General features: G+C 39.1%; 1 protein-coding gene across 1 annotated transcript in view; it reads right to left on the reverse strand.

Annotated features, from left to right (window-relative positions):
- Positions 1 to 15,202, reverse strand: part of TRIM42 (tripartite motif containing 42) — a 47,521-nt gene that overhangs the window by 18,508 nt on the left and 13,811 nt on the right. The window contains exons 4-6 of the mRNA XM_069063855.1: positions 14,366 to 14,391; positions 12,566 to 13,238; positions 5,287 to 6,140 (exon numbers count right to left, since the gene is read on the reverse strand). Coding sequence (XP_068919956.1) covers positions 5,287 to 6,140; positions 12,566 to 13,238; positions 14,366 to 14,391 — 1,553 coding nt within the window. The remainder of the gene's footprint in view (positions 1 to 5,286; positions 6,141 to 12,565; positions 13,239 to 14,365; positions 14,392 to 15,202) is intronic.

A 15,202-nucleotide genomic window follows, 5' to 3' on the forward strand; every position in this document is an offset into this window, starting at 1 on the left:
TCCCTTAGATTCCTGATCATGACACCATTCACATGAAACCTTTCCTGATTCTCCATCCCCACTTACCTCGTATTTATTTTGTCTGTATACTGATTTATGAACATGTTGTCTCCCTTAGCAGAATGTGAAGTTCCCTGAAGGCGGGCAATGTATTGTTTTAGCTTTTCTATCTCTTCCCCTGCCACACCTTCCATTTGCCCCTCAGTACCAAGTACAATGCCTGGAATATGGTAAATACTTGTTGATTGACTGATTGACCTGTAATTCTATTGGTATTGGTCAGGAAATTTCCTTTACTAGTACAGATAGCCAACTGATCTGAAACCTATGGTCTCAGAGATTTGCCCAAGGCATGAAGAAGTTAAATTAAATGACTTATCTAAGGTCACACAACCAGAACAAGTCAGAGGTTGACTCAAAGCCAAGGCTTCCAGATTCCAAGGCCAAATCTCTCTACCCACTATCTCATACTGTTTCTTGTATTCTCTAAATGAGACTCTTTAAACTTGTCCACATTCTGGCTTAGTTGTTATTTATAGGTACATTCTTGTCTCCTTCCTGTATTGCTTAATTTAACCCCATTAGTTTAGTTTTTCATCCCTAGGAGAGTTTAGCATCATTTTCTAACTCAGAGATTTCATGGTGTATTCCATCTTCCAAAGGATTTTTGCCAATGTTACATGAGATTGGGAAAAAGTGTGGTTCAGCAGAGGTTTTGGAGTCAGAGAACCTGAGAATGAAACCTAGCTTTGCTGCCTTCTACCTGTGTGACCCTGGACAAGTCAGTCACTTCAACACTCTGGAGTTATATTTCCTCTGTAAAATGAAGGGATTGGAACTAGATAATCTCCTAGATCCCTTTTAGCTTCAAATCAAATGGATTCAAGAATCAGTTTTACCCTAGCTGTGTGACCTTGGGCAAGTCACTTAACCCCAATTTCCTTGCCTTTCTCTACTTCAAAAACAAAACAAAAACAAAAAAGAATCAGTTTTATCATTTGTCCTTTTTCATCCAGAAAAACTTCTATTTATCCTTGTCTCTTATTTCTTAATTACAAGCCAACTTCCTATCTATGATACTAATTTTAAAAATAATAATATAATTTATTAAAAATATACAATGAATGCCAAATGAACATTTTATAATTCACAATTCAATATCAATGAGATTACATAGGAATAATATTGTAGATTCAATTCTCTTCCTTTCTATCTTGTTACACATATTTTCCATATGGCAAGCCCACTTTTTAAGGCAAATAGTTCTACCATGAGAGCCAGACAAAGTATCATTTCAGACAAATTTATTTCATGAAATCAGTGCTCATAGTCCCCTCATGAGGATCTAAGACCAGAAGAATCATTAATTTTGATCTAATGCTAGTGAATAATATAACTCTTATTTTATTGGTAGTTAAACTGAGGCAAAATGAAAGAATTATGTGATTTCTCAAAGTTCAAACAGTAGTTTGGAGATAGATTTAGAACTAAAGTGACCCTTTGGTGGATCACACTATTCTCTGCCATAAGGAGCTCAGGGATTTGAAATGATTGCTTCTGTAATGAGGGAAGTGTATGTTTACACAAACTTATAACATAGCAAAGGAAAGGGCATTAGCAATCAGCAAATTATATCTGAATTCATGATTTTTTGAAAAACACATTTTTCTCTATTTAACCAGTGGCTTTTGGTAAGAGCTGTCTGCAATGGAAAGAGCCAATGATTTGGAGTAAAGAGAGACCTACATCCAAATAACACCTCACATTTGGACTATTGTAATTCTTGTCTCTCCTTTCTAATCCATCCTCCAGTCAATCACCAAAATGATTTTCCTAAAGTCATCTTCCCCTCCTCAATAAACTCCAGTGACTCCCTATTCCCTTTAGAATCAAATAAAAAAATGGTATGTTTGACATTTAAAGTTCTTCATAACCTAGCCCCCTTTTATCTTTCCTGCCTTCTTACATCTTACTTCCCCTACATGTACTCTTTGATCCAGTGACACTGGCTTCCTAGCTGTTCCATGAAGAGAATACTGCATCTTTCTGCTTTGGGGGATTTTCTTTGTCTGTCTCCCATGTCTTGAACACTTTGCCTCCTCAACTCCACTTATTGCCTTCCCTGGCTTCCTTTAAGTGCCAAATAAAACCTCATCTTTTACAGGAAACCTTCCTTTACCCCTCCTAATTCTAGTACCTCTCTTCAGTTAATTATTTTCTATTTATTGTACATTTAGCATGCTTTGTAAACATTTGTTTGTTTGTTGTCTGCCCCATTAGATTGTCAGTTCCTTGAGGGCAGGACTATCTTTGACCTCTTTTTATATCCCAGCACTTGGTACTGTGCCTGGCATTTAGTAGATGCTTAATAAATATTTATTAATTATGATTATGATCCATTGATTAAAATTGACATCAATGTTATTCGTATTTAAAATCTCACATCCCCACAGGCAGGTAGAGGGGGGGCCCCCTCTTTGATAGAATACAACCAGATGTTAAAAAAGAAATTCACGCCTCCTGAAGATCCTTGAAGTATCTAGACTTCTACCACCTTTTGCTGTAAACCTGAATCTTTATTAGGAAAGCACTCTTAGCTGTAAATCAACAACTGATATTCATTAGCATGTAAGTTACTTGCCTGATAGGGATTCTTTCATTCTTGTATTTGTAGTAGTACCTAGAAAGTATTTAATAAATGCTTGTTGATTGATTGATGTGAGGTTGTTGTTGTTTTAATGATGATTTATCATGCAGTCCTAATAAGTGAAAGGGTACTTTGTAATCCTGAAGAAAGGGAGATTGGAGGGAAACTTTGACAGTGGGATTCCAGTAGTGAATGACTAAGGGACCCAGTGTCTAAGCTCCCACTTGGTCTCACCGATAAGAATTACTTTGGCTCTCATTCCTGGGTTATCCCAGCAGTCTCCTTTCTTGCCCTGACTTCACTTATGGAAAAGATTAAACAATTCAGTTCATCAGACATTTACTGAGCCTTATGTATATCTTGAATACAAATTTTTGCGACTGAGTTTCTGGGTAAATTATAATGTTTTATCCACCATTACTAGCATGCAGGTTAAAAGAAAGGGCTCGTTTGTCCTCTCCATGATGGGGAAAAGCTAACCTATGAAACCTTCAATACTTATAAAACATTTGGAGAAGGGGGTACACTTAAGAGTGGAAATCAATTTTGATTGGTTAATAAGTAATGATAAGAATTAATATTATAATGAGAGTGGGCTTATTCCAATGAGAGACTGGGAGATGTGACTGATCACTCAGTTTTGGTGTCAAAGAGAACTACATGTAACCATATTGTCTATTTGACAAAAGGCAGAATCCACATTTTCCCAGACTTGTCTGAGTAAAACACAACACTGGCTTTAACCTTTGAACCTATCAAAGACAGAGTCCCTCCACCTGCCTGTCAGAAGGATGGGGGACTTTAAGAAAAACAATGGTGCCAATTTTGTCAATGAATCACATTTGTCAATTGTCAATGAATCACAACCAATCAATAAATATTTATTAAGCACCTACTATATGCTATGCACAGTGCTCTTTCAGTATCAGCACTGTATTTCAAAGGCTTTCAGAATAATCTACAAGGGCTGATTTCTGAATGAGAAAGTAGGAAAGGGGCCCTAATTCAATAATTAGTTATTAAATGCAAGAGAGAAATAGCTATTTCTCTCTTGCACTATACCAGATACTTGGGACACAGAAATGAAAAACAACATAGGTATTGCCCTCAAGAAGCTTACGGTCTACTAGGGCAGACATAAACAAGTATGATACAAGGTCGAGTACAATTGGGCAAAGATGAGAAACAGGCAAAAGGAAATTTGAGGAAGGTGAGAATACTTTTAATTCTAGGGATCAGAGAAGGGTTAGGAGAGAAGGTGGGACCTTAGCAGAACCTTAAAGGAAGACATTTTTAAAAGGTAGAGCTGAAGAGGGAATCTATTGTAATTGCAGAATAACTAGTGGTCTGATTTGGGGTATTATGGTTGGTGTGATGGGTACTACTGATTGGATGGGAAGGTTGGAGGCATGTTATGGAATGCTTTAAAAAAAAGTTTGTCATTTTCCTTATGGGTGGTGGGAAGCTACCAAAGGTATTCTTCTTTATCAAGGAAGGAATGTTTTCCACATTTTTTCAGATAGAAACTTATTCCTTTAAGTACAAAATTTTTTAAATTTTAATCCTTTTGTTTGGAAATATTTGGAAGATCTACTCTGTCTTACTTTTTAAAATAAAGTAAATATTTAACCTTTTTTGCTAGTGATGCAGTCATCTCCAAAAAGATAACGTACAATGCAGTGATACTAAGAGGTACAGAAGTATAATAGACTAGATAGCCCGCCCTCTACCTTACATGGTCCTATGCCAATAAAATTGAAGGGTGCTTGTGTTTGTATTTTTCCCCTTTTAAGTCTGATATGCTACTTCTTGCAGTTACTTCTTTCTAGTTACTTCTGTCAGTGTCCCTGTCTCTAGCAATATCCTTTCCCCTTTCTTTCCCCTAAGATTTGTTTTTTGTTATGAGCCATAGGATGGGAAAGCAAACATAACTGAGCTTTGTTATAAATGCATATAAAGTTAGTACCAAACCAAATCTTTGAGCAATGATAATGCAAAAAGTGAGCAATGAGTCCTGAGACCAAGGACCTAGGTTTGAATCCTGGCTCTGCCGCTAATTAAATGTATGACCTTAGGCAAGTCACTTAACTCTTTGGGGGTATCAGCTTCACCTATAAAATGAGAGGGGTTGGAAAAGATGACTTCTAAGGTCTCTTCCAGCTACAGCCTAGGAGTATTTTCACTTTTACTTTGTGGCATCTGTTTTGGCTACTCGGGAATCTTTTTCTTTTGCTGTTGCCATTTTCATTTTTAACTATATTCCAAATAGGTGAGGTTCTCAAATAATTGATTTGAACAGTCTGCTGAGCTTGATTTGGTTTCCCAAGTAGGATTACCTATTTGAAGAGAAAATAGTAACTACTTAAATGTCTACTAGTCAGCAATATTTCTCATTGTAAATGAATATAAGCTTTTAGGCACAAGTTAGTTTCATGGCAGCTATATTATGTGCCAGATTCCTCAAAGTCTGATTGATAAAAAGACCAGGGAATGTCCCGTCTGGAAGAACTTTAGAGAAAAGACTCTGTGTTAAGTATAGAAAAGTCCCAATCACTTTTCCTATCAACCTGTGTAAGCATATCCATGACCCCTTTGTCCTGCCCCAGCCTCTTGTGAAATGCAATAGAGAGAAGACTTACTTTGGCAGCTCTTGGGTACACCAGTGTCTGATAGATGATAATGAGCCCTGGAACTTTCAAATTTCTTTCATTGGTGATATACCAGTTGTGGAAGCTGCTGTAGGTCTGGACTTTTGCACCTTCTGGAGGAGTAGACCAAAAGTTCTGGCCTTCTGTAGGTGCCATCCAGTAGGTAAAGAACCCTTCGGTGGCCCTGGGAGTGGAGATGGATTGTGTTCTTTCATACATTTCAAATCCTGCCCTACCCTTGTCACAAGGGGGTCCCGGGAGGGACTGTGAAGAGTAGCTACGTTGAAATACTTGTTGATTTGTAAAATTTGGGGTATTGAAGGTGACTTTTCGAGTAATCATCATTTCAGAATGCACAGGATAGGGATTAGGTGAAAAATCACCAGAGGATGACTCTTTCTGTTGCTGTGTAGGGAACAGGGCACATAATGAGTTTGCTAAATCTGTAAAATTCAGCTTAAGGGTCTCCATGCTGTCCACCTTAAGCTGTGGGTCAGGACGATATGTGTTCTGGATCCTCTCCTCTATTTGATTTACCAAAGACTTAGCAGACTGTAGAAATGCCACCTGACCTGTTTCTTTCAAAGCTTCTTTACAGAACTCAATAAGTCCATCCATTTCTTTAAGTTTAATACTTGTGGTACACACATACTTTTCAATTTCCTTCTGCCTGTATCCTTCTATATTCTCGAGTTCCTCCATGAGGGATTTCTCTTTCTCTTGAAGAATACGCTTCAGTCTTAGGAATCCTCCTCGGATTGCTCTCCTTTTTTTTTCTTTGTCCATTTTAATGCTACTCTTTAAAACATTGAATTCTATCAGATCACTATCAATTTCATATCGGACTGAAAACAATATGAGACAGTTATTTCAACTTCAGATTAAATACTTTTTAACCTCCCCTGTTTAGGAGGCATCCCCAAGACTATAGTCAGTCAAAATAACTGATCTTGTCACTTGTATCAGATTTCTAAAACACCATTTAGCATCAGTGAGTAAAATACAATTTGGAATTTGTCCTACCCCTCTACCCCCCCCTCAAATTCCTTCAGGATGCTCCATTGTGATACTTTCTCCTTGCAGTAGTCAATTGGTAAATTAAATGGAAGTAGAGTCAAGAGATTTGAATTAAAATTCTGACTCATCTTAGTGAACACAGGTGACCATTTAACTCCTCTGAGTCTCAAGTTTTCTCATCTATAAATGAATATAATAACACACTCTACCACTTCACAGAGTGTCACTTAACCTCCCTAGACTTCAGTTTCATTATCTGTAAAATGGGGATAATAAGTTGGAAATCTTAGAGTGGGCTGTCTCCCATGATCCTTGGTGATCATTTTAATCATATTTTACTTATACTAAACTACTTGTGGGATTTGCAGAGTAACCCCTTGGGATATTCCTGTTTGTTTTTAGAGACACCAATTTTGAGTTAAGCATTTGCAGAGAAAAAAGAAAAAAATCATAATACAATAACATTCACACCTACCAGAAAATAATCACCGTATTTTCTTGACAGATTTGGTTGGCCCTTAGCAAAATTGTGAATTTGCTGGTTTCTTTTGTACCTCCAGATTCTCTGCATTCTTTTTCCTTCTACCTATTCTCTTTTGTTCTTCCCAATTCTGTTGCTTTTAAGAAACCATCTGTTAAGGTAGGATGGGCTCATAGCTTTAGAGTTAGAAGGGACCTTGAAGGTCACCTAATCTAGCCTCCCAATTTAAAGATGGAGAAACTCTGGCCTAGAAAGGCTAAATGACCTGCCCAAGGTCACATAAATTAGTGCTGGAGTTCAGATTGAAACCCAGTTCCAAATTGGGCACTCTTCACTACACAGAATTGCCTTAGTCATTAACATCTCAGTTAGAATTTAGACACAAGGTTGCTCTGGTTGGGGCTGGGGTGGATATTATTACATTTTCAGGTTGAATTTTTCATTGGGGAATAACCAATTTTGTTCTATTACGATATGGGATGGAAGCCACTGCCAGCAAGTTAGGGAGGGTTATTTTTAGACTGGTGTATGTGTGTGTGTGTGTGTGTGTGTGTTTGTGTGTGACATTCCACCCACCAAGAAAGTAAAATCAAGAAAAAGTGTTCCTGTAACCCATATTTTTTCCTGGCCTCCTAGAGTGTAATGGGAAGAGGCCTAGAACTGGACTTGAAAGACCTGAATTTAAATTCCAACTCTGATACTTACCATGTGACCTTGAACAAATCACGTAATTTCATCCCTTTGGGCCTCAGTTTTCTTAATTATAAAATGGAGAGGTTGGATGAAGCTATTTCTAAGATACCTTTTAGGGCTTAAATCTAGTGCTATAATTTCTAAATGGTCAACATGTTAAATAAATATTTGAACAAAAAGAAATTAAAGATCTTTATATTCATAAATTAGCAAAATGCCTTTAGATCTGTAAGAGGTGCTAAAAAAGGGAAAGCACTTATTGAATGGCTTTGAGTTCCCTTAGATTTTAATTTCTCATCTCTACAAAAAACCTGTATGAATATATACATATATAGGTTAACTCATGGTTTATTGTTTTCTAGAAATTTTAAGTCTTTAGGAAGGGGAGGTGTGACTTCCCAGTACCACTGAAATTGTATGATGTGGGTGGCTGCCTACTTCATCTATATATACTAAAATTGGCCCTTTAAATTAGTAAATGTTGTCTCAAAAGAAAATGATGATGGACTTATCAACTAAAATGCCAGGACAAAAACCAGTCATCTCATTCTGCTGTAGCTTATATACAAAATTATCCCATTTGCAAATACAGCAGTCATTTTTCAGACTGTCAAATAAGACAGACTATCATAGAGATAGAATTAGTTTGGGCTTAATATTAAATGAAGTTATTCCAAGAGCCCAAACCACTTTTGGTGGGTTAAAAAAAATTGACCAGCACAACAAGAGAGTAGAAGCAAATAAATGAGCAAAATCCATTAATTTTGATTGGCTTGCTCGAAAGCTAAAAAGAAGAAAATGAATTTTAAAAATTCTATTAATAAGACAGACTACTTTAATTGATGCTTTCTACATCACTGCTTTTAGACTCCATGAAAGTCAGGATATTTTTTTTGCCAAAACAACAACAAAAGGAATAGAAATCCTAATGGTTGCTTTACACATAGTATATACTTAAATGTTTGTTTAATTGAATTGAGCTCTCCTCTATACTAACCTTCTATGCCAATTTGGGAATTGATTTTTTACCACTGCAAAGCTGCCTCCCTAGAGAAAACTTCCCCAAGTGATTAAACCATTATAGGGGCAGGTAGGTCATCTTTCAAAACTGTTATCACTTGCAGTACTTGAAATCAATTAAATAATTACTGACTGATCTTTAGACCTTAATTTACAAAGGGCTTTGACTTCCCTAACTCATTTGACACTCTGAGGAGGGTAGTACAAAGTATTATAGTCCCACTTATTCAGATGAGGAAATATTCAGAGTTTAGAGAGATGAAGTGATTCACAAAACTAGTAAAGGAGGCTGTAGTTATTTGCTTTTTACAAAAGTATTCATTGCAGTTTTCTTTAAACAATGGCTTCCCTGTTGGAGTTAAAATAATTCATTTAAAGGACTTTTATTTGTCATAGGTCTTTTCAGGAGCACAGCTACTAGGCAAAGTAGACTATATCTATAGCTGTCAATGATATTGGTGAAAGGTAGCACAGGATTTGGAGTGAAATTTTTGGAGTAGCAAAGTCTGGCTTTGGCATCTTCTTACCTACCTCTTTATTCCCTCCTGATGCCTCTTTCTACTCTGCCCCCTGATAGTGCCCAGAGATTCCCATTGCAGTGTCCCAGCAATCTTCCTCTTAGTGCCGAGGACTTTCTTTCTTTCATCCCCGATCAAAACTCTCATTCCTTCAATTCAACTGATCTCCAGAGTTTGGAGGAAAAGAAACAGGAGTCAAATTTACACTGAGTCAAAATTCACTGAGTGTGAATGACTAATAGGACTAACTTCCAGGGATAATGGCATTTTGAAAGAGGAAACTAGCTTATTATTTTAATTAATTATATTTAATGATGTCATATGATTATATATCATGTGCAGCTTAGTAGAACAATGGATAGAGTGCCAGGCCTGGAGTCAGGAAGACCTAATTTCAAATCCAACCTCAGATATTTAGTAGCTATGTGACCCTGGGGCAAGTCACTTAACCCTGTTTGCTTTAGTTTTCTTATCTGTAAAATGAGCTGGAGAAGGAAAGGACAGCCCATTCTAGTATCTTTGCCAGGAAAATCCCAAATGGGATCATGAAGAGTTGAATATGACTGAACGACAACAATTATATATCATAATTAATTACCTCTTATAATTAATAAAACATCTACATTATCTATAGCAGTGACAGCAATAAAAAAATACAATCCACATTAATATAGTGTTTTAAGTATCCAGTACTTTCCCCACAACAGCCCAAATGACTCTGATAGAATTTCAGTCCATGTGGCAAAGGGAAGAATTTCAGGGGGAAGGTGTTTTGGGCCAAAGGGACCATATAGGGCTCCCTCAAATTTTTGTTTATGGACAAGTCTGGTTTTGACCATAGGAATTAAGATAATTCTAGCTGAAGTTTATATAGTGTTTTGAGGTGTGCAAAATACTTTGCATACAATATCTCATTTTATTCTGATGCCAACCTTGTGAAGTAGGTACTATGGACTATCTCTATTTAATAGATGAGGACACTGAGGCCCAGAAAGTTGAGGTGATTTGTCTGTAGTTTCACAGCTGTTAAAGTTTGTAGGCAGAATTAAAATCCAGGTTCTCTCTGAATCCTACCTCATCTAAAATACTTTCCATTACACTATAGTGAGAAGAAGAGGTTGGGTCTTTGAGGTAGAGGTGCAAAGGGAGATGTGACAATAATGATAATAGCTAATTATTAGCTGTGTGACCTTGGGCAAGTCACTTACCCCAATTGCCTTGCCTTCCCCCCTCAGAAAATAGCACTCTAAAGTTTGCAAAATTGATCCTTAGAACAACCCTGGAGGTAGATATTCTTGTTATTATCCCCATTTTACAGATGAGGAAAGTGAGGCAGCGGTGAAGTGATTTGAGCATTGTCACAGAGCTTTTAAGCGTCTGAGGCAGGATTTGTATTTCAGTCTCCCTAACTCCATATCTAGGGCTTTATCCACTTTTTATCCACTGAATCACTTAGCTGTTAAGGAGGATATTCAAGTGGAAATTAACTCTTTCATGTCTATTTTCCATTTTTTGCTTTTCTTTTTTTTTTGGAGGGGGGAAGGTAGAGCAATTAGGGTTAACTGACTTGCCCAAGGTCACATGACTAGTTTTGTGTTAAGTGTCTGAGGCCAAATTTGAACTCAGGTCCTCCTGACTCCAGGGCGGGTGCTCTACTCACTGCGCCACCTAGCTGCCCTGGCTATTCTCCATTTTAAGGCAATTAATTTTATGTTTTCCTAGAACAAAATTGTAGGATCACAGGCTTAGAGCTGAAAGAGATCTTAGAGGCAATCTAGTTCAACACTTTCATTTTACAGACAGGGAAGCTGAGGTCTAAGCAAGGGTCAGCAACTTGCCCAAGGTCACACAGCTAAATGGGATTCCAATGGAAGTCCTCTGACTTCAAATCCAGTTCCCTGTGCATCATCCTTTGTCACCTTCCTCACTATCATGCTTTTTGCTCCAGTCACTCCCTGCTACCTCCAGGATCTAATAGACATACATTCCTCTTTTTTTCCCCCTATATCACTCATTACCTGGCTCCTCCCTGTCTTTTCTGTCTTCTAACGTTTTCCTTCCCTGCACACACTCTCCAATGCAATGATATTGACCTCCTTGCTGTTCCTCACATATCAATTTCCATATTACTACTCTGCATCATTTCACTAGCTGTCCCCCATTCCAGGAATCCTCATTCATCTCTGCCTCCTGGTTTCTTGTAGCTAAAGATCCACCTTCTGTACAAAGTCTCTCTGGGTCCCTTCTGACCTTCCCTCTGAGAGCATCTCCAATTTACCCTTTGTGTATCTTATACAGACAACTATCTGATTTCAACTCCAGTCTATGACACTTACTTGTCATATAGCCATGGATAAGTTACTTTGCCTTTGTTTGCTTTAGTTTCCTCAGCTGTAAAGTGGGGATAATAATGGCACCCACCTTTCATGTTTGTAGTGGGTACCAAATGAGATAATATTTGTGAAAGGGTTTAGCACAGGTACAGGCACATAACAGGTGTTATGATATATGTCTATTCCCCCTATATGTGCTTAGTTATTTTCATATTTTTTTCCTCATTAGATTATGAGCTCCTTGAGGGCAGGGATTATTCTTCCCTTTCTTTATATCTCCAGCACAGTGCCTGGAACATAGTAAGCACATATAAATGCTTATTGACTATTGATTGTTAATGACAGGGACAGGTAAAGGACACCCACTTTTAAGAAACTGGTCATTAGAAAACCCTTTCATCTACATTCCAGTTACCTGAATGTTGTGAACTATCTGCATGACTGATACATTCTTCCACTCTGCATCTGGATATTGGTCACCTCTAAGTCTGGCTGCTTTTCTCTGCCTCGAGGCTCTATACTGACTGCCCTGTAAGCATGTAAGAATACTCCAGAGCCCTGTTCTACTGGCTCACATAGAACAGCACAACAGGGAATCACTGAAGTTGGTTGTTTTGTTTTAATTGAGGATTTGCTATATTCCCAGGCCTTAGTTGTTTTTTCTGGGCGGTGGGGTGGAGGCTTAGAGAAAACGGTATACACACTGGAGATACCTACATGAAACAGTTTGCTCTGGCCAGTCATAATTTAATTTTTTTTTCATATTGTTATCTTAGGTACTTGATGAATGATTGTTGAAGGAACCGGGCTGGATGAATGAAACTCATTTGTGCGGGTGAAAGGTGTTCTTCCCCATATCCTCCCACCAGCCCCCAATCCACCACTGTCCTTTAACAAAATGTAAACATCCCCAGGAAGAGTAAATAGGATCACAGCTTTAGAACTGGAGGGAGCCTTAGATGCCATCAAAGTCCCAACCCTTTCATTTTATTGCATGAGGAAACTTATCAGAGAAGTTAAATGACTTGCCCAGGGTCAGAGCTAATAAGCATCTGACATAGAGTTTGAACTCAGTTCTTCCTAGATACCATATCCAGAGAAGCCCTATTCCCTATGCCATGCTGCCTCTGTGTTTTCTTAGTGTGGAGGTCCCACCCAAGGCCCCATTCAGGAAGGGGGGATACAGGCTGGCAGACAAAACTTCCAACCTGATTTGAAATTGGCAATGGCGCTGAAGAGAGCCGCGGAGAGCTCGGAGCAGGCGTCCACTAGGCTAATGGTGTCATGCCCCTCGTGATGGATGCTCTTGCAGATGTGGCAGAGCAGCTCGTGGTCGTTCCGACAGTACTCGACGATTTTGGTGTTGGGGTGATAGACGCAGAGCTTCTCCTCCTGCTCCTGGCTGGAAGCGTCTACGAAAATGTGGTCGTGCATGGACGTGTCCGAGTGCATGTTCTTGAGGCACTCGATGCAAAGATTCAGGCGGCAGGAGACGCAGTGCTTATAAGCCGGCTTGTACTCCCTGCACACCTGGCAGTAGGGCGGAATCAGAGCCCGGTCAAAGCGCCAGGTGAGGAAGTCGTTCTGCTTCATGTAGCGCCTGGTGAGGCGGCTGCGCAGATAGTTCTCAGGCAGCACCACCTTGTTGTTGGGCAGGCAGTGGGAGCGCTGGCAGATCGGGCAGTTGAAGATGAAGAAGCTCTCGGTGATGTCAGCTGCCTCCTGGATCTTCCGCAGGCACCCCTCACAGACGCAGTGTGTACAGGGTAATATGTAGGAGTGCAGTCGCAGCTTGCTGCAGATGGGGCAGACCAGGTGTTCCATCAGGCTAACGTTGGTCTTCGTGAGTAAGGAATCGCAGCTTCCGTTCTGTATAAATTTCTGATTAAAGACAGCCCACCTGAAAGGAGAATCACCGAACCATGGCATGTCAGAGATAGAGGGGACCTTAGTCTTCTAGACCATCTAATCCAACCCCTTATTTAACGGATGGGGCCCAGAGACAATGAGACTTGCCCAAGATAACACAGGTAGCTTAGTGACAGAGTCAGGATTCATACCCAGATCCTTTGACTCCAGATGCAGTAAGTAGTCTTTCCAGTGGACCAGGTGCCAGCTCCTTTATTTTAGGGATGATGAAATGGAAACCCAGAGAAGGAAAGGACTTGCCCAAGGTCACTGTAGCTATTTAGTAGTTGATCTGGGAGTAGAATCCAGGACTTGACTGCTTTGGAGCCTTTTTCCAGTACATTATGTTGCTTCTAGTTAGGTCATGACTAATTAATCAAGAAATACTGATTTTTAATAAGAGTTGAGGGCAGGGCCTATTTTTGGCCTTTTTTTTGCGGGGGGGAGAGGGTCTCTCCAGTGATTACCATAGTACCTGGCAGGTGACTTTTTAAAAAAAATTAATTTATTTACTTTTAGTTTACAACATTCAGTCCCTCAATCCCTCGAGTTTCAAATTTTCTCCCCTTCCTCTCCTCCACCCTAACCCCCATGGCAGCATGTAATCATATATAGGATCTACAAATACCTTCACATTAAATGTTAGTCATGTTGTAAAGAAGGATTATTACCAATGGAGTGAACAATGAGAAAGAAGAAACAAAACAAGAGAGAGAGAGAGAGAGAGAGAGAGAGAGAGAGAGAGAGAGAGCAGGTAGTTTGCTTCAATCTACATTCAGACTCTTGTGGTTCCTTCTCTGGATGTGGACAGCCCTTTCTGTCTTGAGCCTTTTGGAGCTGTCTTATAACCTTACATTACTGAGAGGAGCCCAGTCTATCCAAGTTAGTCGCAGGTGACATTTTCTTGATAAAATAGATGCTGAGGAATACTAAGTTGTAATATTGTTTAATATTACAATAGATTAGCAATAGATCTGGTACTCAAGCCCAAGTGTTGTGCTGCCATATCCAATACACTCCCCACTACTCCACATTATCTTTCATTTTGCTAGTTAATGTGAGGGTTATGGCAGGATACTTTATTATCCTTCCTTTGAGGCCTTAACTGAAGTCACTATGCTAGAGACTGTACACAAAACATTGAAAAAAATGGTACTGCCATTTAGGGACTTACATTCCACAAGGAGAAGTACAAAACATACACGGATAAGTGTAGAATGATGATCAAAAGGAGAACTAGGCACATAACTACAAGAAATCATGTCTCTAACATTCAGAAATGCTTCCTGTGAAGGGGCCAGCTGTTCCAGCCAAGTGCTGATGAACTCTCAGGCTAACCGGAGCAGCCAAGGCCGGAAGGAGAGATAGGAGGCATTGTGTACATGCCAGGCAATTCAAGCCACCACTACAATCTTGGAAACCACTTCTCCTCAGATCCTGGTGGAGATGGCCTAGGCCCTGAGACCGAATGTGCTCAAGACACTGTGCTTACAAAACAGTCATAGGTCACATATCTATATATCTATATCTATATATGTATTTATACACATATATAGTACTCTAAGGTTTACAAAGGATTTTCCTTACCACAATCTGTGAGATATTAGTTAATTCATGTTTCATTATACACATTTTTACACGAGAAATGAAATACTGATAATGAGGCAAGTAGCAATAATCTTTCAGCAGAAAGACCTTGAAGAGCCAAGTCCTCAAGATCTTCTGTATAGGGTTGCTACACTGGTTGGTAAGAACTGACTATTGATTTTTTCCCACCTCTGTAGGAGAAAGATCCTAGTAATAGCCACAAAACTGGATCCACAGGATGAAAGACAAAAGGGAGTCCTCATCTGGACCTCTATTTGGTGACAGGTCAAAAAGGAACCCAGGAATTCTGGGTGAAAGATGGAAGATGGACATGTAGCATAGCTCATCTT

This window comes from Petaurus breviceps, unplaced genomic scaffold (genome assembly GCF_028583685.1).
Source record: "Petaurus breviceps papuanus isolate PSGF00001 unplaced genomic scaffold, PetGlider_PUasm1.0 90604, whole genome shotgun sequence".
In the NCBI taxonomy this organism is placed as follows: Eukaryota; Metazoa; Chordata; class Mammalia; order Diprotodontia; family Petauridae; genus Petaurus; species Petaurus breviceps.